The sequence below is a fragment of the Psittacula echo genome (assembly GCF_963264785.1).
Source record: "Psittacula echo genome assembly, chromosome: 2".
Lineage (NCBI taxonomy): Eukaryota > Metazoa > Chordata > Aves > Psittaciformes > Psittacidae > Psittacula > Psittacula echo.
This window is the reverse complement of record NC_137737.1, coordinates 117,173,695-117,187,199: the sequence shown is the minus strand read 5'-3', so window position 1 is coordinate 117,187,199 and position 13,505 is coordinate 117,173,695. Positions and strand designations below refer to the sequence as shown.

The 13,505-nt window shown below is 37.6% G+C and overlaps 1 protein-coding gene across 1 annotated transcript in view; it reads right to left on the bottom strand.

Annotated features, from left to right (window-relative positions):
• SPIDR (scaffold protein involved in DNA repair) overlaps positions 1-13,505 on the bottom strand; it is a gene marked incomplete at both ends in the record, with an annotated part of 203,492 nt that overhangs the window by 6,861 nt on the left and 183,126 nt on the right. The window contains 5 exons of the mRNA XM_080639494.1: positions 4,374-4,526; positions 5,567-5,765; positions 9,364-9,423; positions 9,518-9,661; positions 11,820-11,907. Of these exons, the coding sequence (XP_080495620.1) occupies positions 4,374-4,526; positions 5,567-5,765; positions 9,364-9,423; positions 9,518-9,661; positions 11,820-11,907 (644 nt within the window). The remainder of the gene's footprint in view (positions 1-4,373; positions 4,527-5,566; positions 5,766-9,363; positions 9,424-9,517; positions 9,662-11,819; positions 11,908-13,505) is intronic.

The following is a 13,505-nucleotide window of genomic DNA, read 5'->3' as shown; positions in this document are numbered from 1 at the left end:
CAGACACCAGGTTGGTGGGAATGTCGATCTGTCTGAGGGTAAAAAGGCTCTACAGAAAGATCTGTAAAAGGTTCAGCAAGGCTCAGGGCCGGGTCCTGCACTTGTGTCACAACAACCCCATGCAATGCTACAGGCTTGGAGAAGAGTGGCTGGAAAGCTGCCTGATGGAAAAGAACCTGGAGATGTTGGTCGACAGCCAGAGGAACGTGAGCCAGCTTGTGCCCAGGCGGCCAAGAAGGCCAATATTATTCTAGCCTGTATCAGAAATAGTGTGGCCAGCAGGACCAGGGAAGTGATCGTCCCCCTGCACTTGGCACTGGTGAGGCTGCAGCTCAAATACTGTGTTCAGTTCTGGGCCCCTCACTACAAGAGAGACACTGAGGTGATGAAGCATATTCAAAGAAGGGCAGCAAAGCTGGTGAAGAGCCTGGAGCACAAGTCTGATGAGGAGCAGCTGAGGGAACTGGGGTTGTTTAGTCTGGAGAAAAGGAGGCTCAGGGGGGACATAATCGCTCTCTACAACTGCCTGAAAGGAGGATGGAGCGAAGTGGGTACTGGTCTTTTCTCCCAGGTAACAAGCAATAGGACAAGAGGTAACAGCCTCAAGTTGTGCCAGGGGAGGTTTAGATTTGATGTTAGGGAAAATTTCTTCACAGACAGGGTTGTCAAGCATTGGAACAGGCTGCCCAGGGCAGTGGTTGAGTCACCATCCCAGGAGGTACTTAAAGGGTGTGTAGATGTGGCACTTAGGGACATGGTTTAGTGATGGACTTGATGATCTTAAAGGTCTTTCCCAACCTAAATGATTCTGATTCTTGCTCATGGAAAAGCTACGAATTAGTTCGCTGAATGTATTTCCTTCTTCATTAAAAATTCATTTTATAAACAAAACAAAATCTCCTTTTCTGACAGATCTGTTTCTTTTTAAGCCTTTTCATTTCCCCCCACTTGTGTGCAACTGCAGGATGCCATTGCACAGGTAATATAAGTACATCTGAAGAAAATTAATCAGGATCATATTGATGAGATTATGTCTAGTGGTTTATTTTGACGACAATGTTCAGTTCCCTTGAGAAAACCAACAGAGATCACTGAAGTCAGAACAACTCAAAGCAGCAACAAGTCTAGTAATCTAGCTTGTCTTGCACACAGTAATCTTGTGTGTCCTGCAAAGGGATTTCTCAAATTTAAGCCGCTGAACTGCTGCATATCTTTGTCAAGACTGTAGATTTTGCTTGGCATTTACAAACTTTTTGGTATGTTCCCAAGATTCTTCTTTTAAATGGAAATGCATGTAGCCAAAATTCAGTTTTACCTCTAGCCCATTTTTATGGGTTATAGCTGACATCATTAAGAGGAGACTGATAATAGAACAACACCTGGAAAAGCAGGCCTGTGCTGAGGAATGCAAAGAAGGGCTGAGGAATAAAAGTAACACTTTTTCAGCACAATGGTTAAAACATTCAACTTTTTCCTTTTTCTTTTTTCCCCCCATCGGTAACCCTGATTAATGGACAGGAAGGGGAAAAGTTAAATCAAAAAGAGAAACCCAGGTAAGCTGATTGACCCCATTTTGTTCACTCTGTTAAGAGGGAAACTGAAAAAAAAACCCCACATCCCTGAATAAGGGCTTAAATATGAAAATATCCAATGTCAAAATTCAACCACTGGTGGTGAGTCATATACTAGGCAAATATCGTTAATCAAGTAATATTCCCACATAACGTGGTATGGACTAACTAGAATTTCCTCTTAAGCATAGTTAAGAGGAAAAACAGTTCTGTGCAGTATGAACTGCACATACATATGCCAACAGTATGTCAAAATTAAGGCATCCTGTCTGCTGCTATATAGCAAAAAGAGTTACACATTATTCTGCAATGCATAGTGAGAAGAAAATAATCTATTAAGCCTGAGCTCACAGGTGAGAACCACAGACTCATCTTTTAAAGAAGTATAAACCTTCCCATAGAAAGCAACCACAGGTTTTCAATCATCTGTTGAAGAGCAACACACTCTATCCCAGGGCTGATATGACTGGACTTCCCTGAAACAAGGATTCCTGACAAACTCAGTGGATCTGCCTGGACTGCAACATTGCCCTTCTTGATGCGGAAGGAACTTCTGAAGTTCACCCAGTTCAAACACCTGCTCAGATCTGGGTCCACTATGGAGTTGTACCAGGTTGCTCAGAGCCCAGCTGGGGGGTTCCTTACAAGCTTACTTATCCCATTTATACTCCTTCCCAAAAATGACTGATCTATCTAAATCTGGGCAGGCAGCATGGTAGTCCTGGCACTCCTGGAGGCTCTGACACTGTGTCCAATAGCTGTATCTGAGGATGGGGATTTGAATGACTACCTGCAGTTTTCACTGGTTAAAAGTAAGATTTTCTAGGGAAGGCTCAGCCTGTCAAATCCCTGGGAGCCAGGAGGAGCAGTCATGACTGCAAAGGAGCAGGAAGGAGCACTACTCCCAAAAGGGGCAGAGTAAAGCCTTTGTAATCTCTTTAAGTGTTAGGTGAAAGGCTGCCCAAGTACAGCATACATAGGTGTCCAAAACTACAGGAATGGAAGGGAGGAACAAAGAAAATAAATGAGGTGAAACTGCTTCTCATTGAAAACCAATTAACATCTCTCTGAGTTAAGAGACAGATGCAATGAGCAAATTTTAGAGATCGTAAACTTTTCTTTATGGATTACTCCATCAAATACGTATTCTCCCACCAGTAAAGTAGCGTTAATGCTATTAGTTTCACTTCTTCAGTAGAAAGGTGTAGACACTAAGTGAAATGGTGGATATATATCTTAAATGCTATTAAATAATTTTATTTACACATAAAAGAGAGAGTTATCATTTGTATATAGCATTAGCATAGGTTTAAAGAAGACACATTATATTCTATGCTGGTACCAAGGTGTGGGAACAAACTGGTAACAGCTACCCTGGACAAACTTCAGATTAAGCAAGACAAACTTGTAGGATTAATTTCTCCTTTTGTCATTCTTCCATCTGTAATACAGAACAGGGAAAGCATGACACCTCCCATGCGGATAAAGTAAGTACTTGTTTACACAGTAGATCACAAACATGTATTTTCTTTTCAAAGGTGGAAAAAGAAAGGACAGAGAAATGTTTGATTTATCCTACTATGTACACTGTCAATAGGACAAAAGCACTTCCCATACTTAGTTACAAAATTAACAGCAGAGAAGTGATTAATAATAGCATAACTATTGGAGAAGTTAAAAAAAAAAAGGCAAGAAAGGATTTCACACCCAGTGACAGAAATATTGTTAAAGTAACTCACAAAATCAATGTGAGATGTACATAACAACCACGGCTTTGAGTGAAGTGCCTCTAGTTTTGCTTGGTTTTCATTATGCAGTGTTAGAGCTTCAGATTTGTCACTGCAAGGTGCTCATTTATTATCACAGAGGCATTGCCAACCTGTGGCTCTACCACAAGAGAAAGTATTTTTAGTAACAACTTCGCGTGGTTTCAGACTAGCTTTGCAGTACATCATGCTACAGCTGGAAGGATTCATTTATAACATTTACTTGCTATTACTTTAAAGCTCATTTCAAATGCTCCAGTGAATACTTGAGAGTGTAAATGTCAAATAGTATCAAGAATTTTCTACAATGGCTACTGGAATCATTAAATTAAAAAAGGAAATTCTCTTTAAAAGCCAAGAATTACTGGGTTTTTAAGGACTTTTCCCTATAGGCACTCTACAACTGGGAGGTTTAAGAAGCTGACTGGACAAAGTATTAGAAAATACACAGCAGGAAATATTTCTGCGCGATTGGGAAATGATAGAAAATACATTGTAAGAAATGTTTCTGCATGGTTAGTGGTAGAACTGAAATGTTAGAAGCTATGATCCAAAGTGGCCAGTGAGCAAAGAGTGGCCAAGTTATGCTTGATGACTATGATGAAATATTAAATTGCCCCACTGCAGCAAAGCTCCAGGGAAATCAGTAACTAACCCACATCATCCAGGATCTGGCTAACTTATCTTATCCATCTGCCTAAAAAATACTGGTATACCTTATTGTTGCCAACATCAACAAGGCTGGTTTGAACAGAAGGCTCCTGAAAGAAGACAGCAAAGGAAGGACTATAATATAACAGATGATGCATTAAACATTTATTTTGGGGTATGAATGAGTGGGAGCAAAGCTTGGCCAGCAAAAGGCAAACAGAGCCCACAAAGAAGTATAAAAACTTAAATACCCTAATGACCCTCAGCAACACCGTGCTTTTTTATCCCTCTGCACTGTTCGTACAAGAAATCAATACAAAGACATGAAAGATTAAAGTGAGCACAAATAATTAACTACATTCATTTCAGGAAAGGCCATACGAACCTCTTACAGCACAAATGGAGTTGGCCTGTGTTGTAGAATCCAGCTCATCGAGTCTGACAGGGCCAGTCAGCTCACTGAGGTCAGCACCGGCAGCCGAGTACAAAAGAGGCTTTTGTAATAAGAGAACAGTACGTTCAACACAAATAATTCTACCTGCCAACAAAGACATTTCAACTCAGTACAGTAACAAGGAAAAAGGTGACCATGATAACTACCATGGCCAATAATGACAATGATATCTGCCAGCTACTAAACAGATGGATAGACTTCATCAGGTTTTCCCAGTGACAAAACATTTTGCTTTCAGTGATACATGCATCATGCTCTCGGTACACTTTGCAACTTCCAGGGCAAAAAAGAGTATGATTTCACCTGCACTGCATCCCACCATACTCCCTGCAAACACAACGTTACCATCTCTTCCCTGGTAATAAGCTTGTGCACCCCTCCAGGTGGTCTTAGTTTGTTTCAAAGATGACAAAGAATAGGTGCATGCAATGTTTTATTCACCAAAGCAGAGAATTTTGCTTCAGGACACACAGCTTGGTACTTCAGTTACTCCATCAAATATTCACTTCCACATTTTGGAAGTGACTGAAGGCATGAGATGTGAACTACCCATGCAGGCGTCATACAGAACCATACCTGAACCTCAAAAAAGAGTGACTAAAAATGAATGTAAAGTGAACTACCATCATTACATGATTTATATGGTGGTAAAGGCTCACAGCTAAGATTGTATATGAGAGTTTATAACATCTGTATCTAGGGATGTGCAAGTCTCTTCTACTTTTAGAAGCAGTTAAGGTCAATAAAACAAGTTTCTGCAAGAATATCAAAACAAATAAAACCAAGTTTCTTAGTATTTTTGAGTCTTCTGTCAGCTAGAAAATTTATGTGACACTGGTCATTAGATTCACCAGTCATCAGGGAAGACTGACAGTAATGCTGGTGGACATAATGGCAAGATCACAGAATTTCTCATTTACTTTGCAGAGCAACCCAAAAACACACACAAAAAAATCTTACTGAAAGCTCTAATTAGTTACAACCCCTTTCAAATTTCTTATGCCAAACTTGTCTCGTCTTCATCTGAGAACAAAAGTCTCTGTAGGTCACGTATTGCAGTGGCAGAGATTAGGAAGCTATTTCAGTTTAATTACAATTGCTTCAAGACCACATGGAAAACTTACCATTTCCCCACAGTGCATCCTTGAAGAAGATGAGCTGTGAGGTAACACTGAGGGCTTCTGTGATTTCTGTACTGAGAACACACGAGGCAGCGACTGACACGGCAACAACTTTTGGAATCATATGAACCACGTTTTGCAATGTCAAGTCAGTCACAAACAAACAAATTTCTCTTTGATTTATAGGAATGCTCTGCTTTGTCTACAATTTCCAAAAAAGAAAAAGAGATACAAAATTGGAATGCAGTTGTTAATTTTCGGTAGAAGGAAAGACTAAAACAACACCCTCATATTTAAATAACTAATAAAACTGGTAGAAACTATTACATTTAGGGCGTGTACAGGATAATGAATCAAAGCTTTATTGGAATTTGACGTTAGTCCTTACTGCAGATACAAACATCTCTACCTTAAATTAACTTTCCGAGGCTGACTGTCTGGAATCTTGGCTTTACCTTTACCAGTTATCACACTTCATTATAACTCATTTGGACTGTATAAGGGATTTGAAAATATATTTTATTTTAAAAATGTATACAGTATCTATACACTATATATTTTACATTTATATTGCATATATGGTATTTATATCATATATATGGTATATATATATAAAAAGTTAATTGTCTGGTTTTATGAGAATAGACTTCCATAATTTTTGCCTTAAAAAAGAAAAAGAAAGGCTATTACTACTACCATTATTATTCCCATGCGAGTGAATTTTCCATGTACTGTTGTCTGCTTCCAATAGGAGCAGTCTTTGGCTAATAGCCACTTCAAATTACAAAGCTGGAGGGTTTTTTTCAGTTGAACAAACATCTCTAAATATTTGAGTGATGCATAGAAATATGGAAATAGATAACTCATAATTAAGAGAGAGAGGAATCCGCAATGACAGTGTCAGTTTTCTGCCTAAGACAGGTATAAAAATATCATGGTGTGACATAAACTAGGGTACATCACAACTACTGATGTCATAACCAAAACATTTTGTCTCAACCTCGAAATCTGAAAATAATGATCAGAAAATCAGCAGTGTTTTTTAGAATTTTCACACTGGGTTGATGAACAAGACAGACTAAACAGAGACTGCACACACATCAGTGCTTATTCCAGGGTCCCTACCAAAATCAGATGGGTTACAGTTTGACCGTTCATGCTCTTCTCTCTCTTGATTTTTTGTTTGTTTGGTTTATTTTTAAACACAGCTTTTATAATATCTGTGTGTGTATGTGAATCTTCCCATGCTTTAGAAAAAATGGGTTTAATAACAAAGCATATTTCACATTCAGCAGTTCAAGCAACTTGTAAATTTTAAGATTCTAATATTTAAAAACATTTAAGTAAGATTAAATTACTTTCTTAATTTAAAAAGATTTTGTTACTATTTTTAATTAGACTGCCAATTAAAAAATCCTACTTGAAACATTTAAATGAAAATGAAATACTACAATGACTGGAGAGACATGTATCATATTAAGTATTTTCTTCTAGAAGATGCATGTCTCTAGCATCAGGTAATGCAATGAGAATCCCAACTTTTTGTCTTCAGTTGAATTCAAACCTTGAAACCATTAATCACACTAAAATCAGCTTTTTGTTCATGCTAGCAGCTCATAGAGCAAATGCAGTAATTGTAAATAATGACTAGGAAAATTCATAACTCAGATATTACGGTTATGCCTTAACACAATATGTGCTGCCCGTAGCATTGACGTTGTTTCATTGCCTAGTAACTACATACCTTTAAGTACCTCCTTTGTGCAGATAGGATTAGGACAGCTTCAAAGAAAGAATTTTTACAGCTGTCCCACGAGAATTACTAACAACATTAAAAGCTGGCTTTCAGAAGAATCATCCAAAAAGTAAATAATAACAGCAAAAATCACAAGTTAGTATAAAATCATCATCATCTTGCTATGTGTGACAATTTGTTCTGAACAGAGAGGACACAACAAATAGCAGCAGGATTGAGTTATAAGGACAGCTCCTTAACCACAGATGGAATATATTTCCTCATATTCCTTCTGTACCACAGTACAGATTCTGAGTAATAATAAAAGCGTATTTCCATTCCTCCTTCACACAAATGAACTATCTCAGAATACTGTGGCTACATGGAATAAATACTATTTTTGAAGTACATTTGAATTAGCTCACATAATGGATTATCTAACAATAATAGATCAGCAAAATAAACCAAATCATAGTCCCTTCCTCACTTATTATGACTGCATGACTTTTCATGCGAAGGATATGTCTTCTTGGCAAAGGCAGCTGCAGTAAGCAAGCTGCTGTTAGTGTCCTTCTGGGAGGAATAGGCAAGCACTACAATAACTGCAGGTAAATACCCTTAGATTCCTACAGCAGTTATCCAGAAGTTAAGCAGAAGAATAGTATCTGCTATTGCTTTTCCAACATTACTCTGAAAAAAAATATGAACACTCATGTTGTTCACTTATGAAAATTCAACGCCTACAGTTCAGCAGTGAATAGCCACTAAAAACCCCAGCTAATAAACCTCCTAGTAGCAAGAAGAAATCATAGACCTTTTTTTTCTGCTAGATAAGTTTCCATTAAAATCACATCTGCTTCTGCATGCTTCATCTTTCCTCCAATTTCATGAATGAAATTCACAAGAATATTGATGACCCACAGCATCTCAGATGTAGACATTCCTGAATACAAAAATGCTTGGTTGGGTTACCACTAGTCTATAATTTTAGTTTATTTTTGAATAGGGCAGGTTTCTTGGAAATAGAAGTTCATGCATGTATGTGTCCATCTTTCTGTTAGCACCCTAAAGATCCCATCAAGCTAGCCCTAATTTCACATTTGCAAATGTTCTGTTAAATTCTCACTTAGCATGGAGAAAACACAAGAGATACCCCCCATCTCGGGAGTTAAAAGTACTCCCTGCCTAAAAATCAAATAATAACTCACTGGCTTTTGAAGCAAAAGGGCAAGACCTAAATTAAATTTATGTCTCACACTGGTGGGAAGCATCTCCTGCTATTTTGCTGGCCATTTGGGAATTTCTTTGTCTTTAGTTCATATACTTTGAATCACACTTTGGTCTTTGTGGAGCTGATGGACAATTGCAAATGATTTTCCACCAGAATTCAGTGCTGGCTATACTGAGGATGCAGTCGCCAGGAAAATATAAATAAAACAGCAACAAAAAATTCCTTTAACTACTGAGAGAGTTAGCAACATTTTGAAAGAGAATTGTAGCATCATTCAGAAACAAATAAATAAACATGATTATAAGCTTTCCCACATGGTATGGATGGCAGATGTATTTACCTAAGAGTTCCTACTTTTTGCTAACTGGACCATAAAAGCCAAATTTGCCTGAGGGGCTTCTATTGAACTCAACAAAAATAGTCCACACACTTGCACGCAAAGAGCAAAACTGTGTTTTTATATAACCACCATTTGTTACATTCTATCCCAAGACACTCAACTGAGAGCTTTCTGCTGTGTATGTAAGGATAGCATTTAGCTATAAATTGAGTCTCAACTAACTTCCTGCAAGCTGTCTTACAAGGGTGCAGTGTTATCTCTGGTTAGATAGCAATTTACTCAGAAACAATTCACTTTCTAGACTGGATGGTACTGCAACTGGAGATTTTGCCCATCCACAAGCATTTTAAATCTGGTGCTAATTCTGTTCAGACAACTCTTGAAGATAATCCAGGAAGGGTTTTGGTTTTCCTGTAAACAAGATAAATGCTGGCTTCTTTATGTAAGCGTTATATAGATTTTATGTTGAATTTATTGCTAAGTGAAAAGATTACCTGCAGCCTTAGATATAGCACTTGTGCCCAAAAGCTACAACGTTCATTACAACCGTCCATCTGAAAATAGCACAAAAACAGGCAATGAGACGAACATGATACCAGAAATCCAGTGGTACAAAGTATTTGTTATCTGACTTGTAAAGCAGATTACCCGAAGAATTTCCTTTAAACCATGAACAGCTGGTGGCTGGTACAAATTAGAAATCTGTTCTTCCTCATCCACTTCCACATGTACATCACCAGACTGAACAGTAAGAATATAACAGAAGCTGGGAGGAGCAAGATTAGTTGTCATCTATGAAAAAGCAAGAAAAAGAAATGTGACCTTAAAAACGGCATTTTAATTTGGCCAGTCAGGTTTTATAACAATAACCAGAACAAACCACACAATTTACATTTTAAGAGGGATGGGGAAACAAAATTATATGGTTAATAACAACGACTTTCCGAAGAAGAGATTGAGTTAATAAACCGACATTCACAAGTTGTAAGTGAAATCAGCTTGAGTGTATCATTCTTTCCATAATCTGACATCGATCCTCATCACAAAAACAGCTCATCATCTGGCACACTTGGCAAACACAGCGACTATTTCAAGGTGCTGCTTGTGGTTTTCGCATTTTTTTTTATTACATGGTAGAGATTGCCCTAATTATTACTATTTTTTTTTTAATATCCATAACTTTCCTGATATTTGGGGACTTTTGCATGTGGGTGGGTTTTTGTGATAGTGAACAGCTGCCAGACTTTTAAAGCTGCCAAATTAAATCCAGGACAGCACAAGGAGATAATGAAGAACAGGAACACAACAGCTACAAGAACTGCTCCCTTTGCGTTATGCCAGATTTTAGTTTGCCGCTTAAAAGGTACCATGATTTGACAACTTTATTAATCACCACTCAGAGAGGTCTCAGGCTAGAAAGGCTTCTTAGGAAAAAAGGGATGATGTTAGAAAATAGTTTTTATTGTGGATATGGTACAATATTATTCTAGCCATGTTTGTTATTAACAAAGCATTTATATTTAACAAAATATATATGAATATCTACTAAAGACAGCTGCTCACCCATTTAAAAAATAGGGAAAAAAAAAAAAGGCAAAAGAAGCTGATACCCAAATCTTGTATCAAGAAAAATCTATCTCAACTGAAAAAACTCCACTCGGTCAAAAATCTGCAGCAGCAAAATGCAAGTTGTGATCCTCCGTGGGATGAATTAGCGTTTCAAACCCATGACAGAAGTGTAAATTGCATGATTAGTGAAAATTCCTCCATTTTTGGTTGCTAATAAAAATAGGGAGAATGAAGAACAAATGAAAGTCAGAACAATGCTAAACAACATTTAAGAGCTTTGCTCCATCCATGGATATCCTTATTCTGTTGTCCACAATATTTTAATGCATTCTTCTGAAACTTCCAAAACGTCTAGATGAAAAGGAGAGTCAAGAACACAGCCATTTCACTCGGTTTCAGTTTTGGTTTTATATATAACCAAGGTCTGAACTTTTACTCTTCAATGTAAACCCCTGCACAATGCAAAGAATGCTATATTTCAGGGAAAAGATTCTTAGACTTTAGAAATAACCAGTAATATCCACCTTTAATGTCCTCTGGTTTTGAAACTTATATATTTCCAGCTTTTCCTTCTTTCATAGAACTTGTGTTCTGATTGACTCCCCTAGGCTCGAACATCAGCTTTTAATACCACAGACAACTTCCCCAAAGAACAGTGTATACAAGAACAGCAAGACAGCGCAAACACTTGGCTACCCAGAAGCTTCTCAATGACCTCGTGTTATCAAAATGACACTTGATATGACAAAATACAAATACAAAAGCTAATTAAAGGAAAATTAAAGATACAATTTTAGATTTGCAAATGTGTAAATAAGTACCTTAAATCCACTTAAGTAGCCCCCCATGCCCTAAAATCACAGAAACATTAATTACTTTTTAGTAGACTATTTTTGTGTTCAGCCTTCAATTGATCTTAATAGAAGAAAGTATCAGTCAAATTCATCCTAACGAGTAAGAGACCTGATTCCAGCAGTCAGTCTGTCTTCATAGAAGTTAATCTTTGAAAAGTGCTTTCGAGTCTAAGGCTGAAAAGTGCTTCAAAAGAATGAATTAATATCCTTGTATATAGATTTCTTAGCTGGCTCCATGCTATCTAACATATCTTTCCTCTTGCAAGGAAAGGAACAATTTGTCTGTACATTCTACCATTCTAGTTCTAGAAGACTAATAAGGGGCTAAGTGCATAATTTTTGAAAGATTCTGCTGATCCAGAGGGCTTCAGATTAGCCTAGGAGGTTGCCAGAACCAGTAAAACAAAACTCTGTAGCAGAAGAGAGGGAGAGAATGTGATTCTCAAAGTAAACGTGAATACAATACCAACAAAAATAATAGCTGTAAGTGGAAAAAAAAAAAGAATTTCCATAATAAGAAGACCTACCGTTTCAGAGTCTTGACTTTGTCCAGGAACTTTTACAGGCACTACCGGAGGCCACAGACTCTCTATCAGACTAAAAAGTCCTAATGCCCTTCAAAAAGACCAATAACATCAGGTTTAAAATGTTTTCCAGTGTTACATATTATATGAAAAAGATTCATTAAGAAAGATAATTGAAACCATTGCATAATTATGAAAACAATTTTCAATCATATTTGTTTTTTGGGAGCTGGTTTTGATTTGCTCTAATTAAAACTCCATCATTTCTGCTGCAGGGTGGAGAGGCAGGCAAGACATGTATCCCATTCAGTGACAAGCAAGTCGTATTTACTCCTTTGTCTCTAACAGCATGCTACCTGATACAATTCAGGGGAACTGGGGTAAATGTCACCTTGGGAAGGACTCAGATAGCATTACAACTTCTTTAAAAATATAGCTTTTAACTATTTTAACTGATAGATTAAAACCCCATGTTTTGCTTCTAACATTTATGATTCTTGTTTTCCTCTTAACAGTTGACTGTAACTGCTTTCAGGAAAACTAGAAATTCTCAGACACATAGAAACAGGCAAGATTTTGTTATCTTACGTATGTGTGCAGAGAACAGTCTCCTGCCTAGAGAAATGCTCATTTAGTTATGATTTGTACTTATTTGTTTTCCAAGTTTCCTACTTTTACTTTGGAAACAAAACAAACAGTTCAGCATATTAAGGTAAAATGCTGCAGACTCTATAAGAAGCAAAGCTATAATTTGCAGCAGTTCAGTGGCTGCCTTGTCAGTGGATATGGCACCCTTGCTGGACGGACAGGCAGGAACATCTGAGGGAGAGGCCAAGAAAACAGCTGAGGGAGAGGAAATAGCTACAGATAACCAACTTGAAGAGGCATGCATTTTTGCGTTAAAGCTCCCAGTCATCTTGTCCTTGTTCTCAGTTCAACGTAGTCGAAACACAGAGATGTGGATTTTAACTCCACACTGCCTCTATGAACAAGTTGTCTGTTCCTCCAATTAAGAAAGCCACTGTTTCCAAAACAGCTCTAAAAAATCAAGTCCTAAACTTGCTAAAAGTAATACTAACTTCTAAACTCAACTGTTTAGAAGGAAACGGCATACATAAGGAAACATATACTCTGGTATAGGGATGCTTCTCTTCAAGGGGTCATGGAAACTTTCCGTTTTAAGTTCTGCTTTTAGCTCACTTCTGCTTAAGCTTGTTTAATTCTGTATTTCCCTAGTCTTTCTCTGGATCCTTAAATGCTTTGACTTCGGGTGTCTATAGGCTGTGAACCTCTTCCCATGTTTTTCATAAAGTGCCAGGTATCATCTATGATTCAGTGTCAGTAGTGATGATGCCTTTGGATCAGCACCATAAGAAGTTTTATGGATATAAATCTCAGAGTGTATTTTGTAGCTTAAAGCTTGTGGTTCACAATTCAGCTAACAAGCAGGGAGATTACAAAGATGATGTTGCTGCCTCTAGCTGTGTTCTCCACACTAATAAAAAGACCAGAAACACAAACAAGCTGCTTTTTCAACAGAAATTAACTTCCTGACTTGTATGGCATCATTGCTGAGTCTGCAAAGGAGAACACTTAGCTCAGAGGCTGGTGTTTCAGGGTTCTTTTTTGTTTTAGGGTTGGTTTTTTTTTGTTTTAACAGAGAGAACATTACAACATAGAAGGCAACTT